Here is a 26,992-nt window from a genome sequence, read left to right as displayed (position 1 = left end):
ATCTCTTTAAAACTCACCCACAATGACCCCATGGCAACACAATGACTTGGTTTAACTCACACCAAACTATGAAGAAATTAAAAAGAAAAAGTCATTAAATCAGATTGAGAGTTGTAGTCCACAGCAGTTTTTCATTTAAGACTTGGATAATAAATTCCTCTGGTGTAATGGTGCCACCAGCAGATAATAGTTAGAACTGGGTTTAGCTGTAAAACCTACATGGATATAAATTTCTCTGTGGAGGATATTTAAGCTTCCAAGAATATATCCTTTAATTTTTAAAAACAATATTTTGATAAGAACATGGAGTTAAGCATTGGTTCTAAATGTGAACTATCAGTAGATAAAACTTTGTATTCATAATCCTCAGTGTAAGATCCTCTGTGATTTATAAAGATGGGGAAGTGTTTGGGACAGCATGGGGGTTTTTCCCACAGCAAAACCTGGTGATTTTCATGCCCAAACAAGAGACAAACATTGGAGCAGTAACAGCAACACTAAACTGAGAGAGGTTAATGACTGGAACTCCTCAGTTTTGTCTGTAGGAACACTGACCTGATAAACACTGAATATGGGAGTGGAGCAGAGATCCAGGATTCATCACTTCTGTTGCAGAGAGAAAACTGAGAGGATTTGTTCCTCCAGCCACTGCAGAGCTGAACTCCCAGCATTGCTGTTGCCTGTTTATCTACAGCACCTCCATTACATTTTAAATTATCACTTCTCATTCAAATTTACTTAGAGGGTTTGGGAATCTGGAATATAATCACAATGGGAGGAAATCCCTGCCATGCAGGTGTGGATTTCCTTTCAGCCAAGGAAATGGGAGTTAGAGCATGGTGCAGCAATGCCACCAAACCAAAAACTGCTCCAAGAGTTACTCCAGACTGAAACACAAACAGGGCAATATGAGAAGCAGATCAGTTCTCAGCAAGATCATTTTACAGATCTGGAGCACAAGGACATGTGTAGGAAACACACAAATTCTGCAATCCTTTCCAGCCACAGCCTCTCCCTGTGTGCTCTGAGGTTTACTGGAGCTGTCTGGAGCACTCCTGGCTGCCCTGCAGGACAGCTGAAAGTCACTGTCCCCCGTTGTGCTCTCCCACTACTGCACCTGCATATTTGATTTCTCACACAAAAGGTCAGAAGCTTGCCAGCAGGCTGCCTGCCTCCTCAGACACACAATGCCTGCAGAAAAATAACCCCAAGGAGCTGCTTGCTGTAATTTCCTGCAATTTAAGACCATTTATTTTTAAAACTTTTGCTGCCAACCTCCCCATCTGACTGTCACCCTCTTGCTGAATTCCACCATCAGAACATAGTAATTTATTAGAGATCAAATCCAACCAGTTATTTGACTGTCTTGGTTTTAAATACTACTCAGGCTTTTTAGCTCTGAATCCTTCTGGCTCTCTATAATTAATGTTCCTTCAGCAGAGGCAGTGAGGGCTGGCTGTGCACAGCCCCTGTTAACCCTTTGAGACCACCACAGCCCACAGTGATCCAGTCCATTATTTTGACTTGTGGCATTTGGGAATGAATTTTCCCTGGCAGTGGGATGAGTTTGGCCACTCTCCACCCACGTGCTCAGGAGCTGCTCTGCTCTTGCACATGTTCATTAACAGATTGTGGGGTCACAGCCACACATATGGGGCTTGGGGAGGGGCTGCAGCTTCCCCAAAGCTTTGGTGGCAGCTTTGAATTGAGATGAGAGAAGGGGATGGTCAAGGGGATGGATGTCTGCAGAGCCAGGTGTGCACACGGTGATGCAGCACCAAAGGTGCATGTGAGAGCAGGGATAAGCCAGAAATTGAGCCATTTCCTGTGGAAAGGGGGCCAAAATCTCAGTTTGAGTCACCAGGGAGCTGCTGTGGCAGAGAGCCAACAGAATACTGGGCTGCTCCAGCAAGGGCATCACCAACAGAAATAAAATCATCATCATCATCATCATCCCACCCAATGCAGCACTTGTCAGGCCTCACCTGCAATACTGGGGTCACTTTTGGTCCCTGCTATGCATAAAAAAGATGTGGAAAGGCTGGAGATAGTCCAGGGAAGGACCACAAAGATGATCAAAGAACTGAGAGGATGCCCCACGAGAAAAGGTTGAGAGAATTTGGGTTGTCCAGCCTCGAGAAAAGTAGGCTTAGGGAGATTTCCTCACCATGTTCCAGATTACAAAGAAGATGGAAATTCCCTTTCTACAGGGAACACCTTTTGCAGAAAAATCTCCCCAGTGCTGGACACTTTTAAGATTCAGCTGGGCCATCCTACCAAGGCTGTGATTTTGCCTAGAAGGGTTCAGTCATAAGATCTCTGAGGTCCTTCCCAACCTGGTATTCTATGGCTCTATGAAAAATATTTATGAGTAAATATTGAATTTATTCCTACATTGAAAGATAATCTCCTGAGCTCTTTAGGTCAATATTAGCATAGCCCGGAGGGGTCAAATAGCAGATATTTGGCAAGAAGTAAAAACCACTGCACAGTAAAAGGAGGTTGACAGTGAACACATTTTCCTTTAAATTTTAGCATCTTGTTACCATACTTTTTTCCCTCCAGCTCTGACCTATAGCCATGAATGGCAAAAAAAATAAAGCCAAGAATAGGAAAACAACAATATTAATCAAGGTCTACTCTCAGATATATATTGTTCCTAGTGAGTATTTCATAGTTAGGAGAGCTGAATTTGACCTCGAAACATTCCAATAATCCCTCCTCAAACAAATTCACAGAAAAATTACTATATTTGATATTTACTTATTAGAAATTGCAACTGCCATTGGAATTCTGAAGGGGCTGCCCTAAGAAAGCCTTTCTGGGTGAACTATTTAAGGCAGTATCCTTGACTGAACTTCCAGCATTTTAGCTAATTTGACCATGTTTGTCTTCTACCCAAAGCACTCCCAGCAAAAATAGCTGAGAGAGCTCCTGTGCAGCAAGAACTCTGCTTTTTGCAGTTCTCTTTTGCTGTATTTTAAGAAGATTTTTTCCCAAGTCTCTTATCAAATAGCTTTTAGTAGTGACAGATATGTTTGGTGTAAGCCTGTTGGTTTCCCACGAGCAAGAGCTTCAGGGGAAATTCAAGAGTATATTTCAATTATAGACACTGAATGAATCATAGATAAATACCAGGATCTCTGGAAGCACAAAATACTGTTTTCTGTTTAGATAAATAAGTGGCAAAAGGCATAAACCAAATGACAATAGTATCAGATTATAGCTGTTATTGAACTAATATAAAACATGTAAAACTCTATTCTGAGCCACACTTTTGTTATTTCAAAGGAATTTCCACCAAAGAAAGCAATTTTTCAGACTGCATGCATATTCTACTGGGCTAAGTGGAGTCTGAAACCTATAAACAATTTGTACTAATCTAATTATAAATGTACTAATTTGTGTTGGCACAAGACCATGCTACTACCTACTTATTTCATAATAGTAAAGACAAGTTTAAATTAGTACTTTCAGGAGAGGTATATGATGTAAAACCATTATGTGTCTGACAGCAGAGCTTTCATCAGGGTGGAAAACCCCAGCAATTTCACTGAATAAAAAGGAAACCTGACTGGATAAATTGCAAGAGGAGAGCAAAGCTTTGTTGCTATCCCCACACTGGGGTGCAGTTTAGAGACAGCTCTGCCCCATCACACTCCCTTGGAATCAATGCAGAAAAATCCAGGAAGGAGGAAACAACAGCAGGTTAAAAACCACCAAAGCAGCTTCCAGAAAATGTTCTTCTGGCCCTGCCTTTGTGTCAGTGTGGGTCCAAAGGAACACGCCTGGACCTGCCCCAGAGAGGAACCAGCCTTTGTTCAGAGCAGCGCTGGGCTGCCCTGCGCTTCTTCATTCCGTCAGCCCCTGGAGCCACAGAGAGTGAGACAGGGCACACAGAGCCTGGGAGGGCAGTGAAAACGCTGCTCAGAAAAGGGCTGGGGGCTCACTCACCTTCCCCACCAGCCGCTGGGCAATCCTGATCCTTTGTGGGGCTTTGGCGGAAAACAAACTCTGCAAAAGCTTCTTGCAAAAACAAACTTTGCTTCCCATCCCTCGGGCCTCTCTGGTAAATGAAAAATTCCCCTATGGGCAAAGAAACAGTCTGTTAAAATGGGAAGTGTTGTGTGTTATACACAACATTCAAACAGTTTGGGGTAAAAAACACAATCTGATTGTTGTGTTTGAGGTAGTTCCTGCCTTTTCAATTCCTTCTTACTGAGCACAACCTCTAGTGAATATTTCTTATTCTTCATATAATAAAATCCTAAGTGCTAACGGCTCACTGATTAATAATGGCATTATTTCCCCAGTTTCATTCAGCAATGCAACCACAAAGCTTTTGGATTTCTGGGCTGTGTGAAGGGGTATGAAAAAAGCTAGTTTTGTGTCAGGACTAGTTTGTGTCCTGTTACGGTTCACTCTGCAACAAAAAAGCTTTTTGTATTAAATTGTGATGAAGTCACTGGACAAACTCTAGAAAAATGAATCAATCACTGTAAGAAAAAGATGCACTTTCAAGTTAAATATTATGAATTATGTATACTCATTCATGCTGCTTATTGATATTTGTTGTGAAGTAACAACAGCTTGTGTATTCATCAAAGGGTTTAACACTAAATAGTAATTTAATGTTTAAATCACAATTACTTCCCTGTTTCACAATGCAACTATTTCCTAATCACCTGCCAAGAGGAGAAAAAAAAATCAAAATAGCTTTCTCCGTTTCTATCTGATGAAGGAACTTTTTTGATTTAAGGCACAGGATGAGGTTCACTGCCAAGTATAGATTCACCAGCAGCCACTGCCTGAGAGGAGCTGCATCCTCAGGGAGCAATTACAGCAATTATCTGGATGGATCCTCTCATCAGCGACCTTTGACTCGTCCCCTACGAACTGTCAGGCTCCATCACAGATGGGGAAAGCAGTTTCATTGTTCCCACCATCAGCTGCTGCTGAGAGGGAGCAACCCCCGAGGCTCAGCCCGAATGCCCACAGTGCCCTCCTGCATCCCTGGCAGGACCTGGAGCTGGCAGGATCAACCACAGCACCCTGCACACCTCTACATCCCTCACAGGCATTGGGAGGAAACAGAAAATATCCCGTTGTGTCCAATGTCCAGGTGCATTTCCTAATGTTAACAGGTGGGGTTTGTTGCTTGTGCATCACTCCTTGGAAGTTTGGCCCAAAAGAAGACACACCTTTCATCTAACCAGAATGAATTTACTATCTGTAGTTACTATAAACTTACAGTTCTGCAAAAATGGAGCACAGTCTTACCCCTAACACTATCATGACATTTATTATCCCACAAATTTTACTGGAGCAAAACTGCAAAAGTTTTGTCAGAGGACATGACCTGGAGGGTACAGCTCATGTAAAATTAAACTATTTCAATTCACAGTCAGTAAAGCTAAATGGTGAAAGGACAAGCAGCTCCCTTCAAGCAGCAGGACATTTAAAATGGGATTGGCAAATACCAACTATAAACAGCTTCACAACTTTCACTTTGCAGTGAAACAGCTGATCCTATAACAGAACAAAAAAATCACCTTTGCCATAAAGGGACTTGAGCTTAGTTGTCTCAGCCTACAGCTCTTCCAGAAGAAGGATGTCAGTTCCAGGCTTAATTATAATCACCATTAGCTGCTACCTACCATTTAATTAGTTGGTAATAAAAGCAAGTATCTTTCTTATCAAAGCAATCAGCAGTGTCACTCCTTTGCATTCCCCCCATTAGCTGCAAATGTTACGTGGCAGAGCAGGGATAGAACCAATAATAGTTCAATTTGGGGAAAACAAAAAACAAAGCCCAAAAGTTAAAAATAAAATAATTTAGAGAAGCAACTCAAACAGTCAGCTACCAAAGGAGATAGAAACTAAATTCTTCATTGTCAAGTGCCAATTCAAAGTGAAAACAGATTGAACCAAAACTGTCCAAAAATGCTTTCCCATTTTGTAATGTTCACACCCCTAACGCCAGACAGAGCCCAGCTGTTTCTGCCACTGACTTCAAACAATAGCTGGGCTGTTTAAAAGCTTAAAAGCTGTTTAAAACAGGGAATGATGTTTGCCTGAAGACATACTTTATTAATGCAAATTGCTTTCAAATGCACATCCAGTTTCTTAAGCAAAACAAACCCGAGATTTCAAACGGAGTGGAAGTTAATGCTAGAGCCATACCCAACCTGTCAGCCACAATTCAGTCACCCATTAGGAGTCAGCTTGCATTCTGCAAAAGGGGCCTCCAAGGTTTGTATCAAAGGAAAATGTTTTTCATTTCACTCTTCCTGCTTTAGAAAGGCCTTGAGATTTCAGAGTTTGTGTCTTCTTTTTGGACCTTCCAATTAGCACCAGCTTGCTCGTCCAGGATGCTGCACTCCACTCATGCCCATGGCTGTTAGTCATGCTGCCACAGTGCCTTCCCATCAGCTTAAGCACTGACCTTTAAGAAGTTATAAATGTTATTTCAGCTTTAATATTCTGATTTTAATGTCTCTGGAAGTGATTAACAGCACTAGCTTTATGTCTTCAGGTCCTTGCCTATTTGCTCACCACCTTCTGCTAATGTAACTTAATCAGCACATGCTGCAGCTCCCCAGGTTTCTATTTCTGGTTCAGTGAGATTGAAGTAGTAACGAGCAGAGCACACTGTGGGTTTCATTGCTCCTGAAAGCAAGAGGATTAAATCAGAGATTCATTTTGTTCTGTGTGTCATCTTTCTCATCTGTATAATGGAGACAACACAGCTATGGCTGAGAGACAGAGAGGCTTCCTCACAACAACAATTAAACTCCCATCTGTTAATTTTTTTGTCAGTTATCTTTGCAGTGTAGTTGTGAGATTGTTAAATAATCAAACTCATGTAACTAACAGAAAAGTAATCATGGCAAGGATCTCCAGGAATGTGCCGACAGACAGCAGACAAGTTTCCCCGATCCAGACTCAGCAGTCAGCAAAAAGATTTGAAAGACAGGAAAGAGACTAGTTTGGATACAAAGGAGAGGATGGCAGGAACGTTACAATGACAATTCAAGAAAATTTCTTGGAACAGTTACAAAAATGGAAATCAGCTGGAAATCCATCATTTCCTTGTATAGTGTACAAGAATAATGCTCAGACAGTGAGTAAAGACCATCTCATGTTAAAATGTCACATCGCAGCATGAGAAGTCCCAGTCCTTGTGGTGACACTGACTGTGCACCATTTCCACATTGTTGTGCCAACACTTACCTTGGAGAATGCTTGAAAAAAATCTACTGGATTTGACAAGTTCCTCCTTTATCAAAGGGCCAGGTCACTCCTCATGGCCTGTGCCCACTTCACCTCACTTAAAAGGACTTTTTAAAATTCCCCTAACAAATGTGTTGCTTGTTAAAAGCCCTAACATCTCTTAAAGATTTCTTAGATAAGCTGCTTAAATTATCAACAAACATTAACTTTCTTGCTATGTTAAAAAGATTTATCAGCAACAGAAAATATATTAACATGCCCTAGTGCAGGCTCCCTGCACCTGCCTTGCACTGGTGCCACCGCCCTGACCCTCCATGGAGCAGCTCAGGCAAAGGGAAACACAAACACAGAAAAGGCACGAGCAGGGCTGAAGAGCCGTCACAGTCCCTGAACAGCAGGGACCAGCTCAGCCTCCATCAGTCCCACTGGGAGAAAATTCCTGTTCCAGGCACAACAAGGCAGCCCCAGCCTTGCTCAGCAGAACACAAGGCAGCAGCACACTCCCTTCCTCTCTCCTGGTAGCGACATTAGGAACATGCTAAAGGAAAGAATAAGCTGGTTTTGTATGGCCTGGACACGGCCAAAGCGATGGAGGGACGGGCCGAGGGAAACTGAGGCAGCAATTCCAGAACCTCGAGCGGCTCCCGGAGCTGCCGCGGCCCCGTGCTGCCACCTGCGGGCAGCAACGGGAATGAGCACGGCCGGGAGCGACCGGTACCGGACCGGGAGTGACCGCGGCCGGGAATGACCATGGCCAGATCCAACACCGGGAACGACCACGCCGGGAATGACTGATACCAGATCCAACACCAGGAATGACCACGGCCAGGAATGACCGATCCCAGATCCAACACCGGGAACGACCACGCCGGGAATGACTGATACCAGATCCAACACCGGGAGTGACCACGGCCCGGAATGACCGATCCCAGATCCAACACCGAGAGTGACCGCGGCCAGGAATGACCATGGCCAGATCCAACACCGGGAACGACCACGCCGGGAATGACTGATACCAGATCCAACACCAGGAATGACCACGGCCAGGAATGACCGATCCCAGATCCAACACCAGGAATAACCGATCCCAGATCCAACACCAGGAATGACCGATATCGGCACCGGGAGTGACCACGGCCGGGAATGACCGATCCCAGATCCAACACCAGGAATGACCGATACCAGATCCAACACCAGGAATGACCACGGCCGGGAATGACCAGTACTGGACCCGGGAGTGACCACGCCGGCTAAGAGTGACCGATACCGGACCCGGGAATGAGCACGGCCGCGAGTGACCACTACCAGACCAGGAGTGACCACGGCCAGGAGTGACCATGGCCAGATCCAACACCAGGAATGACCGCGGCCAGGAATGACCGATCCCAGTTCCAACACCAGGAATGACCGATATCGGCACCGGGAGTGACCATGGCCAGGAATGACCGATCCCAGATCCAACACCAGGAGTGACCGATATCGGCACCAGGAGTGACCATGGCCGGAATGACCGATCCCAGTTCCAACACCAGGAGTGACCACGGCCGGGAATGACCAATCCCAGATCCAACACCAGGAATGACCGATACCAGATCCAACACCAGGAATGACCACGGCCAGGGATGACCGATCCCAAACCAGCCCTGCCCTGAACTCCAGCAGGAGCTCCTGCAGGAACACCAGAGCCAAATTCCAGTCTCAGCTCCTTCTTCTTTTGTCCAGGATTCTTTTGAGGTCAATTCTTCCAAATTTCAGGATGCAGCTCATTCTAATTGACACATCACTTCCACAGGGTCACGTCACATTTTAGCATCATTGAAGCTACTCCTGTGTCAAGTCTGTTTCATTACAGAGCCAAAATTCTAAAAGAATGTATCCAAAGGCCTGGTTTTACTCTTTCTCTGCATTTTATCTGCTGGGTCTGTGAAAACTGTATTTCCTCACACATTAACTATTTAAAGCATAGACAATTTCAGCTTGCAGAGGAAACTCAGAATGCAAGTTTCCTCTTCTTTCCCAAATAACTGAATTATCTCAGAACACTGTTACATAATGCTATAGAACACTCCAGTATTATCTGTTTCAGACATGAATAATTCCTCTGTATTTAACAACTCCTCCACAATTAGTAAATTAAAATATTTTAAATTTGGCATCTGTTCAGAATATGCATGGTTTTAAAAGATATTAATACATATCTACTGGTTCAAAATATGTGAGTAATATAATGAAATTAAATTATCTCTGTAAAATATAAATCAGAATAGTGATGCAAATATTTGCATTTGCATAGTTATGCAAACTCTTAATCATGAAGAACAATCACTGCTGTAGAAAAGCATAAGGCCACTAGGAATGGCTCCTGAGGAGGTCAAAGCATTCTTTCTTCATTTCCAAAATGACACATTCATAGCTTCTAACTACTGAAATAATAATTTGAAAGTTCAGAGATAAAAATATCTTTTATTACTACATTCACATTCCACTATATGTAGTCTGATTTTTAGATGTCAGCACAGAATGAGTCAGCTTTGTTATTAACAATTCAAATGAACAATATATATTCAGCAAATTGATCAAGGAATTTAAACAACTTCTAAAATTAATTTTAACCAAGCAATCTGCTGCTTAGAATTTATAACACAAATGGAAACAGCTCAACAAGAATAAAGTTAACAATATTATTGAAGCAATCATAATGAACAAAAGTATTCTTAAGTCCTGTCACTTGTAAGAACAAATGAACTTCCTGAAATCTTACCAGCATGAAAACAGACACAGAGCACTCAATATGAAACTTTATGAACACTGAAGTAACAGATCTGCAATGGAGGGACAGAATCAATAAGGAACCAAAATTAATTCAAGCCCTCTGACTTTTCAGGGTTAGCTACAAAACTGAAGGAGGTTTCTATTACCACAGTGGTAATTCCTGTTCATGTGTTTGACTGAGATGATTGATGAAGGTCTTGGTGAGGCCTTTGGTGTGGTCTCTATAAATGGGATTATTTATTTAAGGCTGCAATTATCTCCTGCTAATCCCAACATCCTCCCTTATCTGCTCACTGGGCACAGAGATACTGGGGACACTGCACGGCCCAAAGCTCCTGGCCCTGCTCTGGTCACAGAACAGCTGCTGAATTAAACAAGTTACCCTAGAACAGGCATGTAGACATGTCACCAAGTACAGGATAAAGGTGCTATGTTAATAAACTAACTGGCAAAAACGTAAAGATTCATTGTTTCATTTTTGAAAGTAAAAAAGTTAAAAGTTGCAGTTGCTGTGAGCCTGCAGCTCACCTGGGGTGCCCAGCACAGGAATTCTGTTCCTGCCCACATCAGCAGAACCTGCAAGCACAGCCTGCCCCACCTGCAAACCCAAACCATTTCATACTGGTCAAATTCCACACCAAAATGGAGTTAAACACAGATGTTAACCTTGAAATTGGGATGAGGGTTTGGCATCCCAATTAAATTCAGTTGTTACATGACCTAATATTATTAATATTTGTTAGTTATGCTGGCACTTATTTTTAATGAAATGTAACACAAGAATAACAGCATTAAATATGAATATTTAAAAAGTATTTAAGATTTTATGAGGCTTCCAAGCATTAATTATAAATTACCAAAAAAAAGTGTGAACAGAGCATAAATGGCAATTGTGATCATTGTAGTGAATCAGAAAAATTAATAGTACTTACTGCAATAACTCTAGTAATCATTAAGAGTTAAACCCAGTAGTTCTTATAACCTAAGGAAAGTTAGAGAATTGTATTTGACAGTTAAATTATTTTCTGATTTTTAAGTGTACTATAAACATGAGCTTTCCTAAGTAACACAGTTGTGCTTTATTGAAGATCTAATTAATTGGGTGTGGTGTGGATCTGGTGCTAAATGGAGGATCACAAACTTACAAGGAACACTTGCAAGGCTGGTTAAAGAAAACAGATCCCACCTGCATCCAAGAAAGAATCAGCTTAAGGTCACACAAGGTTTCACATTCCCAGAATATGGGGTCGTCCACACTTCTCTGCCACCCTGCTCCTGCTTCATTTTTGCCATGCAGTTCTGTTTCCCCAGCTAAGTGAGCTGAGAAAAACTCAGACAAAAGATTAGTTTCTAATTACCAGCAGTATGAGGCATAAAAAATGGTGCTTTTCCACAAAATTGTGTCATGCATTCTATTGCATCATGAATTTGATTAGAAACTAAAGTGTTTGCAGAAAGGAGATTTAGTAAATGTACCTTGTACTAAAAAATCATTGCCTTCCATGTGCTTACCTCAGCAAAGTATAAGCACTGAAATTCAGGCAGCTCTCAGTGATACTGAGGGATAAACTTGCCTCAGATCAGTCTGCAATTCTGTGAGTAAAGCTGGCAAAAAACCAATCAAAGGGGAAACAACCAATCTATTCTTTAATAAATAACTCTGAAATTAGCTGATTTTTGCCACTCTGTTATTACCCGTATGTAATAAACCAGGTGAAAGTTGCCTCTAACTTTCCCATTTTGCAATGGTATTTAGGTCACACAGTAGAAACTGCAGCAAGAAGCAACATGAGCACATGAGAAGGGCTTCAACAGCTTCCAACCAGCATCTTTTCCACCTTTCTAACTGGAGGTAGTTCCACACTTTGAGTTACAACTACTGAGAACAAGGAAGACCAATCTGTTTGTGCATTGTTTGTCCATCATGCTGAGGATCCATTTAATGAGCTGCTTCTGCTCTGTGTTCCCTTGGAGTTGCTGTTTCTGTCCCATCTGAAACAGGAATAATCTCACTGGCACAATGTTCATTTTTCACAGTAGAGTCATCTGGGAATAATTTCAGGGCAACTTTGAAAAAAAAAAATTAAATATTGGGATGATTAATCAGAAAGACAAGCAAATATTTCAATAAATTTAACAAGTATGCAATTTAATTTAGTGGAGAAAATGCTGCCAATATGTAACTAAAGCACATCTTTTATCTTGCACTTTACTTGGGGAATGAATTTATCTTCTGTTGAATATTACATTACAAGCCATGTTACTGAGTTTGGTATTCTCATCAGAGGAAAACTAAGCATTTTTAACTGGAAATTTAATTATCATAGGCATGCTTTTTCTTTTTTAAGTATTAGCAACAGCAAATCACTGACAGCCCCAGTCTCACAAGTCATCATCTGCAAAGCCACACTGAGGATCCCACAGGCCCCTTCAAGTTGTGCAAGTGGACAGTGATATATTTAAATACTTGCAAATGTCAGTTTTGGGAAAAAACCTTCTGGAACAGCACAGAAATTTCTAGGTTTTGTGTGAGTCAATTAATGAACTGAATATTTGCATGAACAACATCTGAAGACACATTATCACAGCCCTAGAAAATCAAGCTTTCAGATGAAGGTATTTACAAGATATCAAAAAGAAATTGTTTGCATGTAGGAAAACATTAATAAGCAGCAAAATCTAATTACTGCAAAAACATAAACACTGCAGCTGTAACACTTCTCTCTAACCATACCATTACAGCCTCACCAGTGAAAACAGAAGTGTCAATGCTAATGTAAACTCAGCTGCTGATATATATTCATTAGATTCAGAAAAGCTACAACATTTTTTCTTCTTACCATGTCTAATTTTCTCTCAGTGCAGATACAATCTGATACAAAGGGTGAGGTTTAGGGACACCTAGGCCTAAGGTGTATGTCCATTCTTGTCTCTTACTCCACAAAAATCATCTGAGAGCATTGCTAAAAAGGGAGGTTAGGGGCAGGGATGGTACCTGTGCAGAGACCCAACTCACACAACAAGAATTTCTGACACATAATAAAGCCTATTCTCAAGTATTCTTCCATTATTAGCTCCACTGTGAAACAGCAATAAAGCAGCAGGGAAGATTCAATGCCTTAGCCTTTTAGTCTTGATTCTAATTTACATGATTAAATCCTAACTTAGTCACTGATTACCTTCTGCCTTAGCACACTTCGGGTTCTCATGGATTTTATTTTTGCCTTTTCTTCCTTTTCTGGGTGTAGCAGTTTTTGCCCTCACCAATCCACGATTTTCAGCATGCTTACATATATTACTCTGTTAGCATAGTGAAGAATAAATATATCAATCAAATCTTAATCTATGTAAGCAATTTAACAGACACAAAGCAAATATAGTTCTGACAGACAAATTCTGGAACACTAAGTGGAAGACTGACTTAGTTAACAACTTCCATAAAACTCCTGAAGATTTTCCAGAATATATTAAAATTCTGCTTTAAAAGAACATTGCCATTTGGTGGGTATAAAATAAAATTTATCATTTTCTGCTTCCTGGAGAAGTAATAAAGTTTCACATGTAAAATCTGTATGTGGAAAAAGGGCCACATTTACTTGAAAGTGTGCACAGTTAAGCCAAAATGAGAATATGTTCTCATTGCATATGGTTTTGAAGTGAATAATAATTTCTTACTTTCCTTGCTGAATGGGTTCTAGCTATCCTAAAAGTACTCTTTAAAATAAATTTTTCAGTTCTGACTGAATTTAGTCAGAATTCAGTCACATTTCAGGCTCAAATGCTACATTTTGTTCTTTATCACAACATCCCTGAAAGTGACTGCTCTTACTTTATACTTCTAAGCAGTCCACGTACCAAAGACTTATCAAGAAGATAGACTCATCCTTCCAGCATATCAACCTCAATTTGTGAAAGATTTACCCTGAAAATAAGCACCACTACACTATTTCAGCTGGACTGCAGTCAGAAAAGTTTTTATTTTCTTAAGGTGACTATAACCCTGGAAACTTAAAATTATATGTAGGCTTTTTTCTTACTGATCAGCTCTATTTTCACCAACACTTCTTCTGAAAAACCAGAGGGTCACAGTGCCACAGGCATCAAGCAAATCATAAAACAGAAAAAGCTAAATATTTGCTACTATGCATTTTAAAGAAATTAAAATATCAACCACAAGATGTCACCACATCTCCTTGCAGGAGGAATTTACCTGTAAAGCTACAAATACATTTTATTCAAAATATTGTGATAATATGAAGTCAGCTATAACATATTTGGTGAAATTTTGTGAAAATGAGAGATTTCACCTCCACTTAGCTCTATATTATGTTGTTAGTGTTTTCCTTTAGACTCACCCAAATCACTTTTTCGAGAAAGGAAAGCACTACAATGTGGACATTGGTGTTTTGGTGTTTTAGCCCATTTTCTCCATGTTTCTGTAACACATGGATTTTCATGGTACCTCTCTGAGTGAATCTGGCCTGGCAAACATAACACTCATAGCGTTTTTCACCTATTAAAAAGAAATTAAAATAAGATATGCTTAGAAACTCTACTTATTTAATATAAATTCAAATTCCCACAGAATTCAACATCCATGTTCTAACAGCAACAGTCTCCAGATCAACCAAAAGTTAATATTAGTTGACAGTGCACAAAAGGCCAAACAAGTCTCCAGAAGTTTACATAACTGATTGCAACACAAAATCTTGGCTTTCTGAGTCCACAAGTCAAACTGCTGAAGCACAGAGCCTTTCATATAATTGTAAACTAGGAATTAGGAACTATTTTAAATTGTCATCTATTCTTCCTTGAATACTTCATGTACAAAAATGCAGAATTATCTTCAAATATGCAAGGAGAGAAAGTAAACAGCAGTAAAACATCATGGTAAGAGTGACACACCATCAGCCATTGATAATGGTGGGAAGAGAAATTACGAAAATATTTTCTTGCTTTTCCTCCCCAAAAAGCCACATCAGGTGTGACTACCATTAAAAATTACATCAACACTGGCAACTGGCACAGCTTTGAACCAGCTCCAGACTGCTTCTGTGGAATTAGTCCCTGACAGGAGCGGGTAACACTCTTGAACTCTTCCAGTTGGACTCTTGTGGTTGACTCTCATAAAAAAATAATTCAGTTTAATTGCACCAAACTGTCTCAAGATATGAACCAATGCGTGACAAGTGGGGATATTTGGAAAATTTGATTCAAACCACGCTGTCACACTCTGATTCAACCTAAAACATTAATCAGAGCACAAATTACATATCATAATTGAGCCAAGTTAAACCCTGAAGTACAGGATTGATACTCACTGCCCCTGAGATGACTTGCATGTTACAGAGCTATGACAAGAACACACTGCTTTCAATCTTAAAGCAATTTAATTCTTTGTTGACCAAATTGGTTGCTGGCAATCTGGGGTCACAATAATATCTATGTTCTTAACAGAGAGTTAAAAATCTCTCATAGATACCTCTCCATGTAAAATCAACTAATTGAGAAATAAAAGAGACAACTTGACCCACAGAAAATGAAATATTTCATGAAATATTTCTCTAATATAAAAGAAGTTTAGGAGGAACAGCAAGACTAACTACTGGGATTCCAAGTGCCAAATCCAGAACACTGAAAGAGAACATGTTTTTACGCCAAATCACAAGTTTAAAAGGGGGTAATTGTGAGGCTGAAATAAGATTGCTCTATGAATATTGAGAAGCTGAGGCCCTGGGCTTGATCACTAGCCCAGAATCCCACCTGTGTGAGTTGACATGTGCCTCTTCAGTTTGCAGGCATCTTTGCTGGCATGGCTGCACAGGTGGCAGGGGTAGGGCCGCTCTCCCGCGTGCTGGCCTCAGACAGAAAGGAGAGATTTCCTAAAGCAACATCTACATTAGAGATGCATTTCATTAAAATATAAGCTATTTTACATGCTGCACCTACTGCAATTTTAAACTTTGTATTAATCCCAGAATTAACACTCTCACATTTGTGTTTTTCCCTGCATGATCAGCCTGTTGTGGCTTTAGGACACTTCTGCACTCTTTCCCCATATTATCTTACTTTCCTATTTAGTGTCCACATTAGCAAAATGGGAAATTTTATAATAAAAACAAACAAAGAAAAAAATTTAAAAAGAGGATACCTACTACTGTCAGGCTACTTGGATATACCAAACATGAAATTCTTTGAAAACACTCAGAAAAATAAATGAAAGACCAAACTCATTATCCAGAGCCTATTCACCATCAAGTCCCAATGAAGCACTTTAGTTACAAAGTTTAATTCAATTCTACTTTTTTATGCTGTTTTTCTGATATGTTCTACATAAATATTGTAGGGATGTGATTAGGAGTTATCAATTGTTCAGTTCCTCCATTTATGAACACAATTAATGAATTCATTACTAGATTCCTTCAAATCTACACTACTATTCACTTAAATAAAATTAAACATGACTGCCAACCTTTGATACACAAAAGTCAAATAATCTGCATGGCAGTGCTGGAGAGCTCTTTCAGCTTTCTTTATTCAGGTAAAGCTCACAAGAATGTGAGTTCTGTAACAGCAGTGAATGCTGAATAGCTCCTTACTGAAACAAGGGAAAGAATAGGGTAATTTACTATCAGCTGTCAGGCTTTTTAAAGATGCAAGCTATCAAAAATCTAATTATTAAGATAAGGTGCATGGAATAAAGTTCAGGATTGCTTACAGCTTTAGATCTGGACACAGCACAAATTCAGATATTGAACATCCACTAAACTGTGACAGTGATTCAATCACAGGTGCATTTCTAAAAGCCTGTGCACCCAATTCAATTGCAATTTCCAAGCGCACCCTTAAGCAGACTCTAAGGTATTTTATTCCCAATGGAGAAAATTCTAGAACTGGAAAAAACCCATACATCATCAAATATATAAACAGAATACATTAACTTCCTTTTAGACATTAGCTAGTATTGTCCTACAGTAGATGGAACATAGTGGAAACGAGGACCAAAAATGCTTTTGTAGGACCAAAATCACACAAACACATTGTCTAACAACAATTTTAGCATTAAAAAAAGAGGAAAAGCTCTTATAATGCAACTAGTTCTTAAACTAAATGAATATTAATTTGAAGCAAGACATTTGCAAATACTACATGGACAAAGAAGGGTTCCAGGAACTCAGGCTACTTGTTCCTTTTCTTCAGGAGGATGGGGATGAAAAGATGTGCACACAAATGAAATGTAATGCAATGTAATGAAATGTAATGAAATGTAATGAAATAAATGCATGGCACCACAGAGTTGTAGCCATCAGCCACCTTGCAGTAACTCTGCTGCACCATTACAGATAAACACAATCCATCAGCGTGTCCAAGGCCATCAGCAGAGCCTGGACTTCTCATGGTTAAAAAATCTGGGCAAAAATTGGATGTACATTAAAACCCTGGCATGTGAAAACCTTCACACCCTCCCAAAAGATTCAGTAAGGCTGCACTTACTTCCACACTGGAGTATTCACATATTGTGCACTTGAAAGGCTTCCCCAAAGTGTGCTTGTACCTCCTGTGTCGTGCAAGTTCCCCTCAGGTCACAAAGGCTGTGTCACACTCACTGCATTTATGGGGTTTGTTCCCTGCAACAATGCATGTGAGACTTTTATTCAACACCACAGCAATTTGATCTGTCTGCCTTACATCAACATGCAAAATTTTTTAATAAAACCATTTCTGATATTCTGATTTTTTACATACAATAAATCATAGAATGATTTGGGTTGGAAGGGGCCTTAAAGCTCATTTTGTTCTACTCTCTGCCATGGGCAGGGACACCTTCCACTGTCCCAGGTTGCTCCAAGCCCTGCTCAACCTGGCCTTGGCACTTCCAGGGATGGGGCAGCCACAGCTTCTCTGGGCAACCTGTGCCAGTGCCTCACCACCCTCTCAGTAGAGAATATCTTCCATATATATGTACACAGTAGATTTATTATAAACACAATTTATCACTTTGCTTGATATGTTTATACAGCTAAACGAAAACATCACAGAAAATTCTATTCTGCATGTAGGAATGCAGCACAGCTGAAATCACTGTTCAGCTGACAAGAATTGTTACAACGGTACTGAACAAAATAAACAAATACACACACACACAGAGCTCCTAACTACAGCCCGTGTCTTCTCAGTGCAGAACGCCACAGAAAATCAGAGGAATTTCTGAGCATAAAATGATCACAGAACACGGCTCCAAGGCAGAGCCACTTGCCTGCTCACTCAGTTTTGAAGGCAGTATGTGACACAGCATTTTCAAGCCCTGGGTACCTGTGTGTGTGTTGACATGGCTGTGCAGCAGAGCTGCCTTGGGGCAGAGGTGACACACGTGACGTTTCTCGCCCGAATGGGTTTTCAGATGACGCCTAAGACTCCACAACTTCACTGAGGTGAACGTGCAGAAAAAACAGTTGAAACTTTTCTTTTTTCCTGTTGGAACAAAGACACATTTACGCTGTACGTGCCACAAAATAACGACTTTACTTTTTTAAAAAAATTGTACCATTTCTAAAGAGTCCCTCTAGTCTGGGTAAAACTACTTCAAACTTCTACATCACAGGATTCATTAAGACTTAAGTGATTTGCCCCCAAAATTGTGTTAATTGCTGGTGATACAATTTAGAATCTAATCCCAGAAAACCTAACTCCTACCCTTGCCCTCACCACCAAGACAGGATGAGATTTCCTCTCTAAGTACCATCTTTAAGACTTACAGCCTGTGCAACAAACTTCTTGATAACAACTGTGTAATTAGCACTAATTAAATTTATGCAAAGATTTGGAAATGGCAGGTTAAGCTACTCCCAGCTTTCTGGTGCTCTTGAATCTGTAAAGTGCATATAAAAAAATCATGATGTGAAAGCATCTTTAAAATTACTGGTCGAATTTGAGGGGAAAAAGTCAGTTCTGTGGAGAAGTCATAGATCAAAGTTCGAGGCACAAGAGTAATGAATTTCTTTTGAGAGTAACAAGTTAAGATTAAACGTGCAACACTTTTAGTTATGAAGAAGATTTGAAACTGTGAAATGGCAAATACGTCATATTTGAAGAGTCTTTCCAGAACAGTTGTCTCAGCTCCCAAGTGTGCTCTCTGTAATGATTTTCATGCTGAGACCAAAATGCATTTCATACATTGCTTTGTACCACACAGAGATGTGCAGATAACACTTTGCTTCAGTAAAAGCAAACAAAACCACTTTATTGTCATTTGTTCATTGTGGATTCATGCCCACACAAAGGAACATTGTTAGCTTTGTTAAAACTGCTCAAACGTGTTTCCTATAAAGGCTGTAACTGAACCAGGGGACACCAACAATTTGTACAGTATCCACAGAGAGCCCCAGCCAAGATACCTTAACTTCCAGATACAACACACATTTACAGACTCAACATCATTGATGTCATCCAATTTTTACAGTACACACACAGTTTCTAGGGAAACAGATGCTTATCTGTTCTTTTCTGAGTCAGTCCTTAACTTCTGTAACATACTTTAAGGTTTCTAACATCTTAAATCAGCCATTTTGTGTTACTCTTATTTAGGCTTTGGGAAAGGCTTTGCTGACAGGTATTGATTGATAAGTGCCCACCACCCTCTGCTGGCAATGTGGAACCACTCTAAGCTCAACCATAAACCCTCAAACAAGCACATTTTGAAGCTGAATGAGTGGATCAAGACACTAAATAAATTACTAGGTTTATTCAAAGGCACTTATACAATATTAACTTTGAAATCTCCCTGGAGGTTTCAAATACCACACACTGTTCAAAAGACCATTAATTTCTAAATGCCATCCAAAATGTCTCTCCTGAACACAAGGCAGATGACATCAGCCTGAACAAGAGCTTCGAGCACTTAGGGCTGACGGTATTATTTCTTCTTCCAAATTTCCACAGAATTTTACTTAACCTAATCTAAACAATTACCACTGTGAATATTTAATGCAAAACTTCAACCTCAGTTCAAAATCTTACTTTACATGTCTTATTTAAAAATTAACTACAAAGATTATTAACTTTTTACCTTTTTCTTGTTGTGGAGCACCAGCCTCAAATTTTAGATTCTTGAGATTTCTTACAACTGTTAGTTCTGATGCAGTTGGATATTCCTGCTCTTTACTTTCATTGAAAGAGTCTGACAAATCATCACCCCCTTTGCAGCTCTGACTCTTTGTTTCCCCAACAGTGGAAAAAACTTCCTTTCCTTCGCCCTCTTCAGATGGTCTCAGTTGCTGGATGTTATGTTCAGATGCAATGGCATCTTTATCTCTGTTAATCTATAAAAAGAAATGTTTTACAACTTTCTCAATTAAAGGCAAATCAACTGAGCAGTCAACAAAATGCAAGCCACCAATTCGTTCTGATTTTCAGTCTTATATGTGATGGACAAAATTTGCATTTGGCATACAGCAGCCTAACTGATAAGTTGCAATTAAGTAAGAATAATTACTAACATTATGTCCTCTCTCTTCAAAATTTTGTATAAAATTTCAGAGCATCATTTTAAGTTTGCAGCACTGAGAACACAGAAACATGTTTCTTTATTTTTAAAAGAAAATATTTAAAATTTCATTTCAGTACTTCTAAAAGGAAATGAGAAGTATGCTCTGTTTTTTAAACAAATTTAGGACTTTTGCAGGCTAATTGTAATGCTTTCTCTGTCATATACCAATGAACCAGGCTGTGATACTTCTTGCATTAGCTAGACTCAAATATGGCAATATGACCTACCTCAGAAATCATCTAGTGATGCACGAAATTTATAAGAAAAAAACATAGATTTTAATTGTAGAACCAATATAATAGCTAGCACAGAACAAAACAGCAGTGTTTGCATGTCCTTTTCAACAAAATTCATTTAAAATAGGACTGTATTACATAACCAGCTTTAACAATGACTGCAGGATTGAGCTAACTGAATTAAGGAGAAAAAGGGAAATTCTGTAATGCCACTTGAGATGGAGTCTATCAAACAAATAGTAGCAAACTGATGAACTAAATTAAAAATTTGTCTGAATTTCAACAGTTAAATATCATCTTGACATCTTCTTGATAATCTGGGTCTCTTCCAACTCAGAATATTCTCTGAATCTAGAAAGCCTAAATTTCTAGTTTGTCCTTTTAATAATGAGATGAAATTACAAAAAGATGTACAGAGGACTGAATACTTAAGCCAAATAAATAAGATTAATGCTTAATTCCGAACCAAATCGGTGTGACAGTAGAAGCTAACAGGGAACAACATATCTCTAATTCCACTTTATGCAGAACTTGTACCTCCATCGGGAGCGTGCCTAGTGGTTTTTCTGCCGCCTTGCTTTCTGCACCCTTTACTTGCAATGTATGGGTCTGCGGCTGCTCCGAGCCATGGAGCACGGAGGTGCTGTCCCGCAGGGTCAGGGCCATGCCCGGGGGCACGGAGAGAGAGCACCGAGCCCGGGCAGCGCCCCCGGTTCGGGCAGGGCAGAGCCCCACGGCCCGGGCAGCGTCCTACGGGCTCTCTCCACACACACCGGCCGTAGGCTCGGCTTTGTCCCCTCCCGGGACACAGATCAGGGCCCTGCGGGCTGCCCGGTGTCCGTCCCCTGCCGGGACACAGATCAGGGCCCTGCGGGCTGCCCGGTGTCCGTCCCCGCCCGGGACACAGGACTCTCCGGGACGCGTGTCCCGCCCGCGCTGCGCTTCCCGCTCGGGCCAGCCTGGCCTCGCCGCCCTTTCCGCTGCAGCCCCAGGGCCCCGCAGGCTGCGGAGCGGTTCTGTTCGAGGTTAAACACCAGGGCAAAGCTCGGCCGTTCAGGACCAGCCCCAGCCCTGCTCCTCGCCCGGGGCTCCCCCGGCCCAAGGCCCCTCTCGGCCGCTGCGGGCGGTTCCCCCGGGGGGAGCCGGGTCCCCCCGGGCTGTTGGGCCGGGCCCGGGATGCCCCTCGAGGGGAGGCGGCAGAGAAGGGGCTCAGCACCTGCCGTGCACCTCGGCATGGCCGCCTCTGCCATCCTCTGCCTCCCTGTGCCGCTCCCTCAGCAGCAGCTGGGGTGGGAGCCCACTCGTGGGTAGCAGCTTTGGGGAACAGCTGCTTCTCACCTGTTAATTCCCTCTGAAACACAAAGCCCCGAACCTGCAGAGGTTTCCCTCCCAATGCTCAAGGTGCCCGGTGCTCCTTGGTCCCCATGCATGGCAAGACCTGTCAGAGCAGCTGCCGTTTTCTCACCCTCTGAGCTGGCAAAAATGAAGATCTCCGAGCCTTAATTGTAGGCCCTTAACCTTCTGCTCCCACTTGGCTGGAGACCGCGGGGCTGAGCTCAATTGGTTTCTCCACTTGGGAAATATCTGAAGCACTTGCCGTGTTTCTGTGGCGGAAAGCCTCCAGCCGGGAGCCCGGCGCTGGAGTGCCGCTGAAGGGCCGCCTGATGCTGCCGCCACACAAGTGTTGTACAAAATTGGCTCAAGTGGCTTTGCAGAGGCAGTGGAGCGATGTACAAGCATCGTTACACTGTTCCTTAGGCCAGGATTGGTTATTCAGCGAGAACAAGTTGAAATACTTCTTTCTCCAAAGGCATTGTGAAAATGTCTTTGAGGTAAACTTGCACAGTTTGAGTGACTTAACATTTAATCTTGTGTACCCTTCTAGACTAGTAATTTCCAGCCATCAAACATTCTATAAAACCCACTTACTTTGAATACTCTATTATATGTCAGTGCAGACGACAGATTTGGAGCTTTACCTCTAAATATTAGCTCTGTGCATTGCAGGGTACAGCACGCTGCACAGGGACTGCAGCCCAGTGTAGTCCGGATCCTGTTAAACTGAATTACCAAACACAAATCCAAGCCCCAAACCAAGTGGTGGCTTTCCTTGTCTGTGGAAGTAACCCAGTACAACTGGCATTTGTGAAAGATCCGTAGCAAAAACAACAGCTCACACAACTACCCTCAGATTAGGTGGGGTTATTAGACCTCATCCTCAGAGATATCAACTGAAAATCTCATAAACACCCTTGACAACAGCCACTCCTATCCACAGTTCTGTAAAATCTTAAATGGAGAAATAATACAACATGTTTACATTTAACAACTCCAGGTTAGTCATAACTATTCTACTGCTTGGAATCAGCACAAATCCAAAGCCATTATTTAAGGCTGAATGTCTATTCCAGCAATTTAGTGCTGATATTTTGGTTAGACACCACATTATTCATCATCCACAAATCCACAGGCTCTCAAAACTAAAGAACAGGATGCAGAGTACACAATATATTCACATAATTAGGCTGCCAGTAACTGTGGCCAGAGATTTTACTTCTTACACATTCCTAAATCTTTTCAAGTTGCTCTGTATACTGTACAATTATGATAGTTGAAGGGCACTGTAGGAAAAAAGTTGTTATAATAGTACACCATCCTTTAGGTTGTTTTAATGAGGTTTTCTGCACTTCAGCAGTCATCAACTTCTAAGAGCTGTCCTGCCTTGCACTTCTGCATTATTAATACCAGCACCATCCATGCAGCTACAGTAAAGGTCTGTCATTATTTCCATTTTTAACCGATATTTCCAAGGATTTATAGCTCAAATGCAGAATGGCCCTTCAGTTCATTTTTTGCTGAATTTAAAGGAACTATTTGGATCAGCAATCTACAAATTCAGCCAGTTTCTGAGTAGGTTTTGATACACTAGAGGTTAACAGCTCCATAATGGCCATTATGGTGTGTTGTGTGAACAGTCTCCAGTTACTGCTGCTGCTGCATTGTCTATCTCTAGCTGCAATCAAGCTTCTACCCACTCCTCCGGGAGTCTGGTTCCTTCTAACACATCAACAGCCTGCATGAAAAGTCTATCACGAAAGAATAGAGATGTATTTTGCATTTTAAGTCATAATTATACTTTGGGGGGTAAACGTTCAAAATGAATTATTGTTTGTTAGGAGTATTTCATTAGGAGCAAAAGGAATTTAATGTAGGCACATTTTCTTGTGCTAAAGTAATATTACATAAAGAAACAAAATTCAGCCACAGAATTGCAGATAAATTACTGATAAGAATCTACCAGTGCATGAAAGTGAGTACATGGACAAGTAAAATCCTCAATCAGCAGAGTAAATTTCCTTGGCTGCACTAAGGAAACACAGCAAACTTTGTTCTGATCTGCGGTTTTCCACCCAAGTATAAACAGTGCAACTGATTTTTTAAAGCAAAATACTGGGTTATCTCTTCAGATTGTCAGTCTTAAATCTGAATAATCTTTTATAATATTTAAGATGTTTAATGTGTGTTAGGTGGAGCCGATTTTTTAAAAAGCTCCATTACCATATAAATAAAGCATATTTGACCTTGAATGTAGTTCAAGGTTTGCTTCCCTTACTGTGTTTTAGAAACTCACTTTGGATGACTGCAGAGGCTGTTTATCCATCCTCCCTGGTGATGCTTTGCACCTCCATCACAGGTTCCAAACTGCAGTCCTCCGATGCCAATGGAAGGATTGCCATCAATTTAACAGGGCTTGGAATTAGGCCCAGAATAGATAACTATGTGAAGCAATGACAGTGGGATTTATTTACACATTTTTGACCTGTCCACAAACTGTAGAGTAAATCAGGAATGCTGCAGTGCACTTGAAAGAGAAAAATGAAAAACAAAGAGACCAAAGCATAAAACCCCAAAACAAATAGGTTCAAATTTAACCTCCAATGCTCATAATTGTTTCATTTATGACAGTCTGCCTTGTAGCTGAAACCTCCATTCTTCTCCAGAACATGACTCCTGTTAGTCTAGGAGAAAACCCAGTCTTTGTTGTGACTTATTTTGACAGCTTTAATACCATTTTCCACCTGGCATCTGGAAAGTTTTCCATTTTCACTTTCCACCAATGTCTCACTTTTGTTTCCCAGCATGTGTCGCGTTGGCGCCGCACCTGTCAGCGGTGTGTGCGCCTTAGTGCCGCGAACACGCACGCCTCCCCTCTCCTCCCACCCCAGGGACAAGCACTGCCTTCAGCACCTCTTTGGCAGCGAGATACTGCCCCTCTTGCTAATGACAGCACCAGATAACCTCCTTCTCGCCATCACCTGCTTTGGAGAAAGCGGAGATACTTTTACAATCTTCTAAATGATCTGGCTCCTTGAAATGTTGCTCAGGTCTTGAAGCTGTCACTAAATGGTTGAAGTCTCTTTGCTGTATTTTTTGGTGCTCCTTGTTCCTTTGGTGTCCCACTTTCACAAATATGAAGCATTTCTTCAGAGACCACCAGAACCCTTAATTAAAAAAAAAAAAAAAAAAAAAGAAAGCACATCAGCTAATGAGTGAGATAAAAAAGTTATGTTCTTTTTGATGCTGTTCTAAGCAACTGAATCTTGCAGATTCAGAATTAAGTCAGTGCTTCAGTGCTGGCCTGGAATATTCTCAGGAGAAAATAAACAGTTTGATCACTTGGAAAGAAGAATATTATTAATTTTTTATTTTTTTCCCCCAGACCTCTGGTCCAGAGATGGAAGCTACAGTTCATTTTAGCAGACATTACTTAGGATTTAGATCTGACTTGGATTTGCCTGCCCCAAAGAACACAATTCTCTGCCTCCTATTGCTGCAGTCATATAAAAAACTAGTCAGACCTCAGACCCATCAGGAACATCAGAACATACAGTCCTACTTGTTTCCTTACTGAATCCCCAAAGCAGAGAGAAGATGGGAGCAGAGCAAAGCAAAGCCAGATGGAAATCATGCTGGAGGGTATTGATTGACTAGTGTCTAGGCAGGCTATAAATTACCACTTCTCATGCAAAGAGGAGGGTGAGCAGAGCTGCAGAGCTGTCTCAGGGCACAGTGCTTGGACTGTGCTGTTCATGCAGGATCAGCTAAATTCGGGTTGTGCCTAAGGCACAGGGAAAGCCAGGCTTTGCTCTCCCTCCAGTGCTCATCTTGACTTGGAGGAGACACATCATTTCTGTAAACATGAGTGATTCTTGCAGCAGAACAAAAGCAACTCCTATTAAGTTAAAAGACTTAATACTTTCAAGTATTGTCTATGCTCTTAAAATCCTGCTCCATACTGTAAATGATTCTGATTATATAGCATGACAAAAGCCAAGACCTAACAGAGCACAAATGTGGGTTACATAAAAGGGGAAGTATTTAGCATAAGCTTATTGGAGCTGAAAGTACCAGGGATGATTGATTGCTTAGACACAAGTCAGGGAAGTGGTCTAAAAATTATTAACCATAATTGCAATTTGTCTATTAACTGTTTCATCTAACATTATGATATATTTAGAAACAATAATACACAATTTGTTCCTTGTGGCAAACAGCAGAGCTGCGTGCCTGGATCTGTTTGGAAGAAGGATGTTTATTGGGAGGCATATCACTTATTCCATTTCAAAAGACATTAGTGTGGTTATGCAGTTAACTACACCTCAGTGACTTCCACTGTTTTTACAGAATACTCTTTAATCCAACACATAGCAAAGAAAGTTTTTAATACAACTTGCCTTAGTTAGTTATTACAGGTTTATGTTGCTGTTTGTGCAAGGGTGGAAGAGTTAAAGGTTTAAAAGGCAGAAAGTTTTCCTCTTGTTTTGACTAAACTAGGGGAAACGTGCTGGAGCTGTGCAGAATTTGATTGCCAAACACAGATAGAAGATACACAGTGAGAAAAGATAGTAAAGGTTTAACCCAGCTGATGTAAGAAACAAACTCCAAGGATGCCCATGTTTCCTTCTTTTATCAAAGCACTGTTAATCTTTAATCAGGAAAACAGTTCTGAGAACAGCTCTTTGTGCACAGCTGAACAGACACCAAAACTTAGAAGTTAATAGGATCACTGAAGAATGAGACTATTAAATGATTGTCCTAATAAATCTGTGAGTGACATGTACAAACCCAGAGGAGTTCAAATTCTGCTTCCACGTGGATGTGCAGCAAGTCCAGGTTAAACCTTGCAAAATCAGCAGTAAGGAGG

The 26,992-nt window shown here is 40.9% G+C and overlaps 1 protein-coding gene across 1 annotated transcript; it reads right to left on the bottom strand.

Annotated features, from left to right (window-relative positions):
- Positions 1 to 9,676: 9,676 nt before the first annotated feature.
- On the bottom strand, positions 9,677 to 26,082 carry CTCFL (CCCTC-binding factor like). The gene is given in 7 exon segments (XM_063172599.1): positions 9,677 to 11,997; positions 15,769 to 15,864; positions 17,500 to 17,633; positions 18,319 to 18,477; positions 20,072 to 20,324; positions 24,419 to 25,289; positions 25,803 to 26,082. Coding segments are annotated over 5 exon segments (648 nt in total). The 5' UTR covers positions 24,449 to 25,289; positions 25,803 to 26,082; the 3' UTR covers positions 9,677 to 11,997; positions 15,769 to 15,792.
- Positions 26,083 to 26,992: the final 910 nt, after the last annotated feature.

Source organism: Melospiza melodia, chromosome 19 (assembly GCF_035770615.1).
Source record: "Melospiza melodia melodia isolate bMelMel2 chromosome 19, bMelMel2.pri, whole genome shotgun sequence".
Lineage (NCBI taxonomy): Eukaryota > Metazoa > Chordata > Aves > Passeriformes > Passerellidae > Melospiza > Melospiza melodia.
This window is presented reverse-complemented; position numbering and strand designations above follow the sequence as displayed.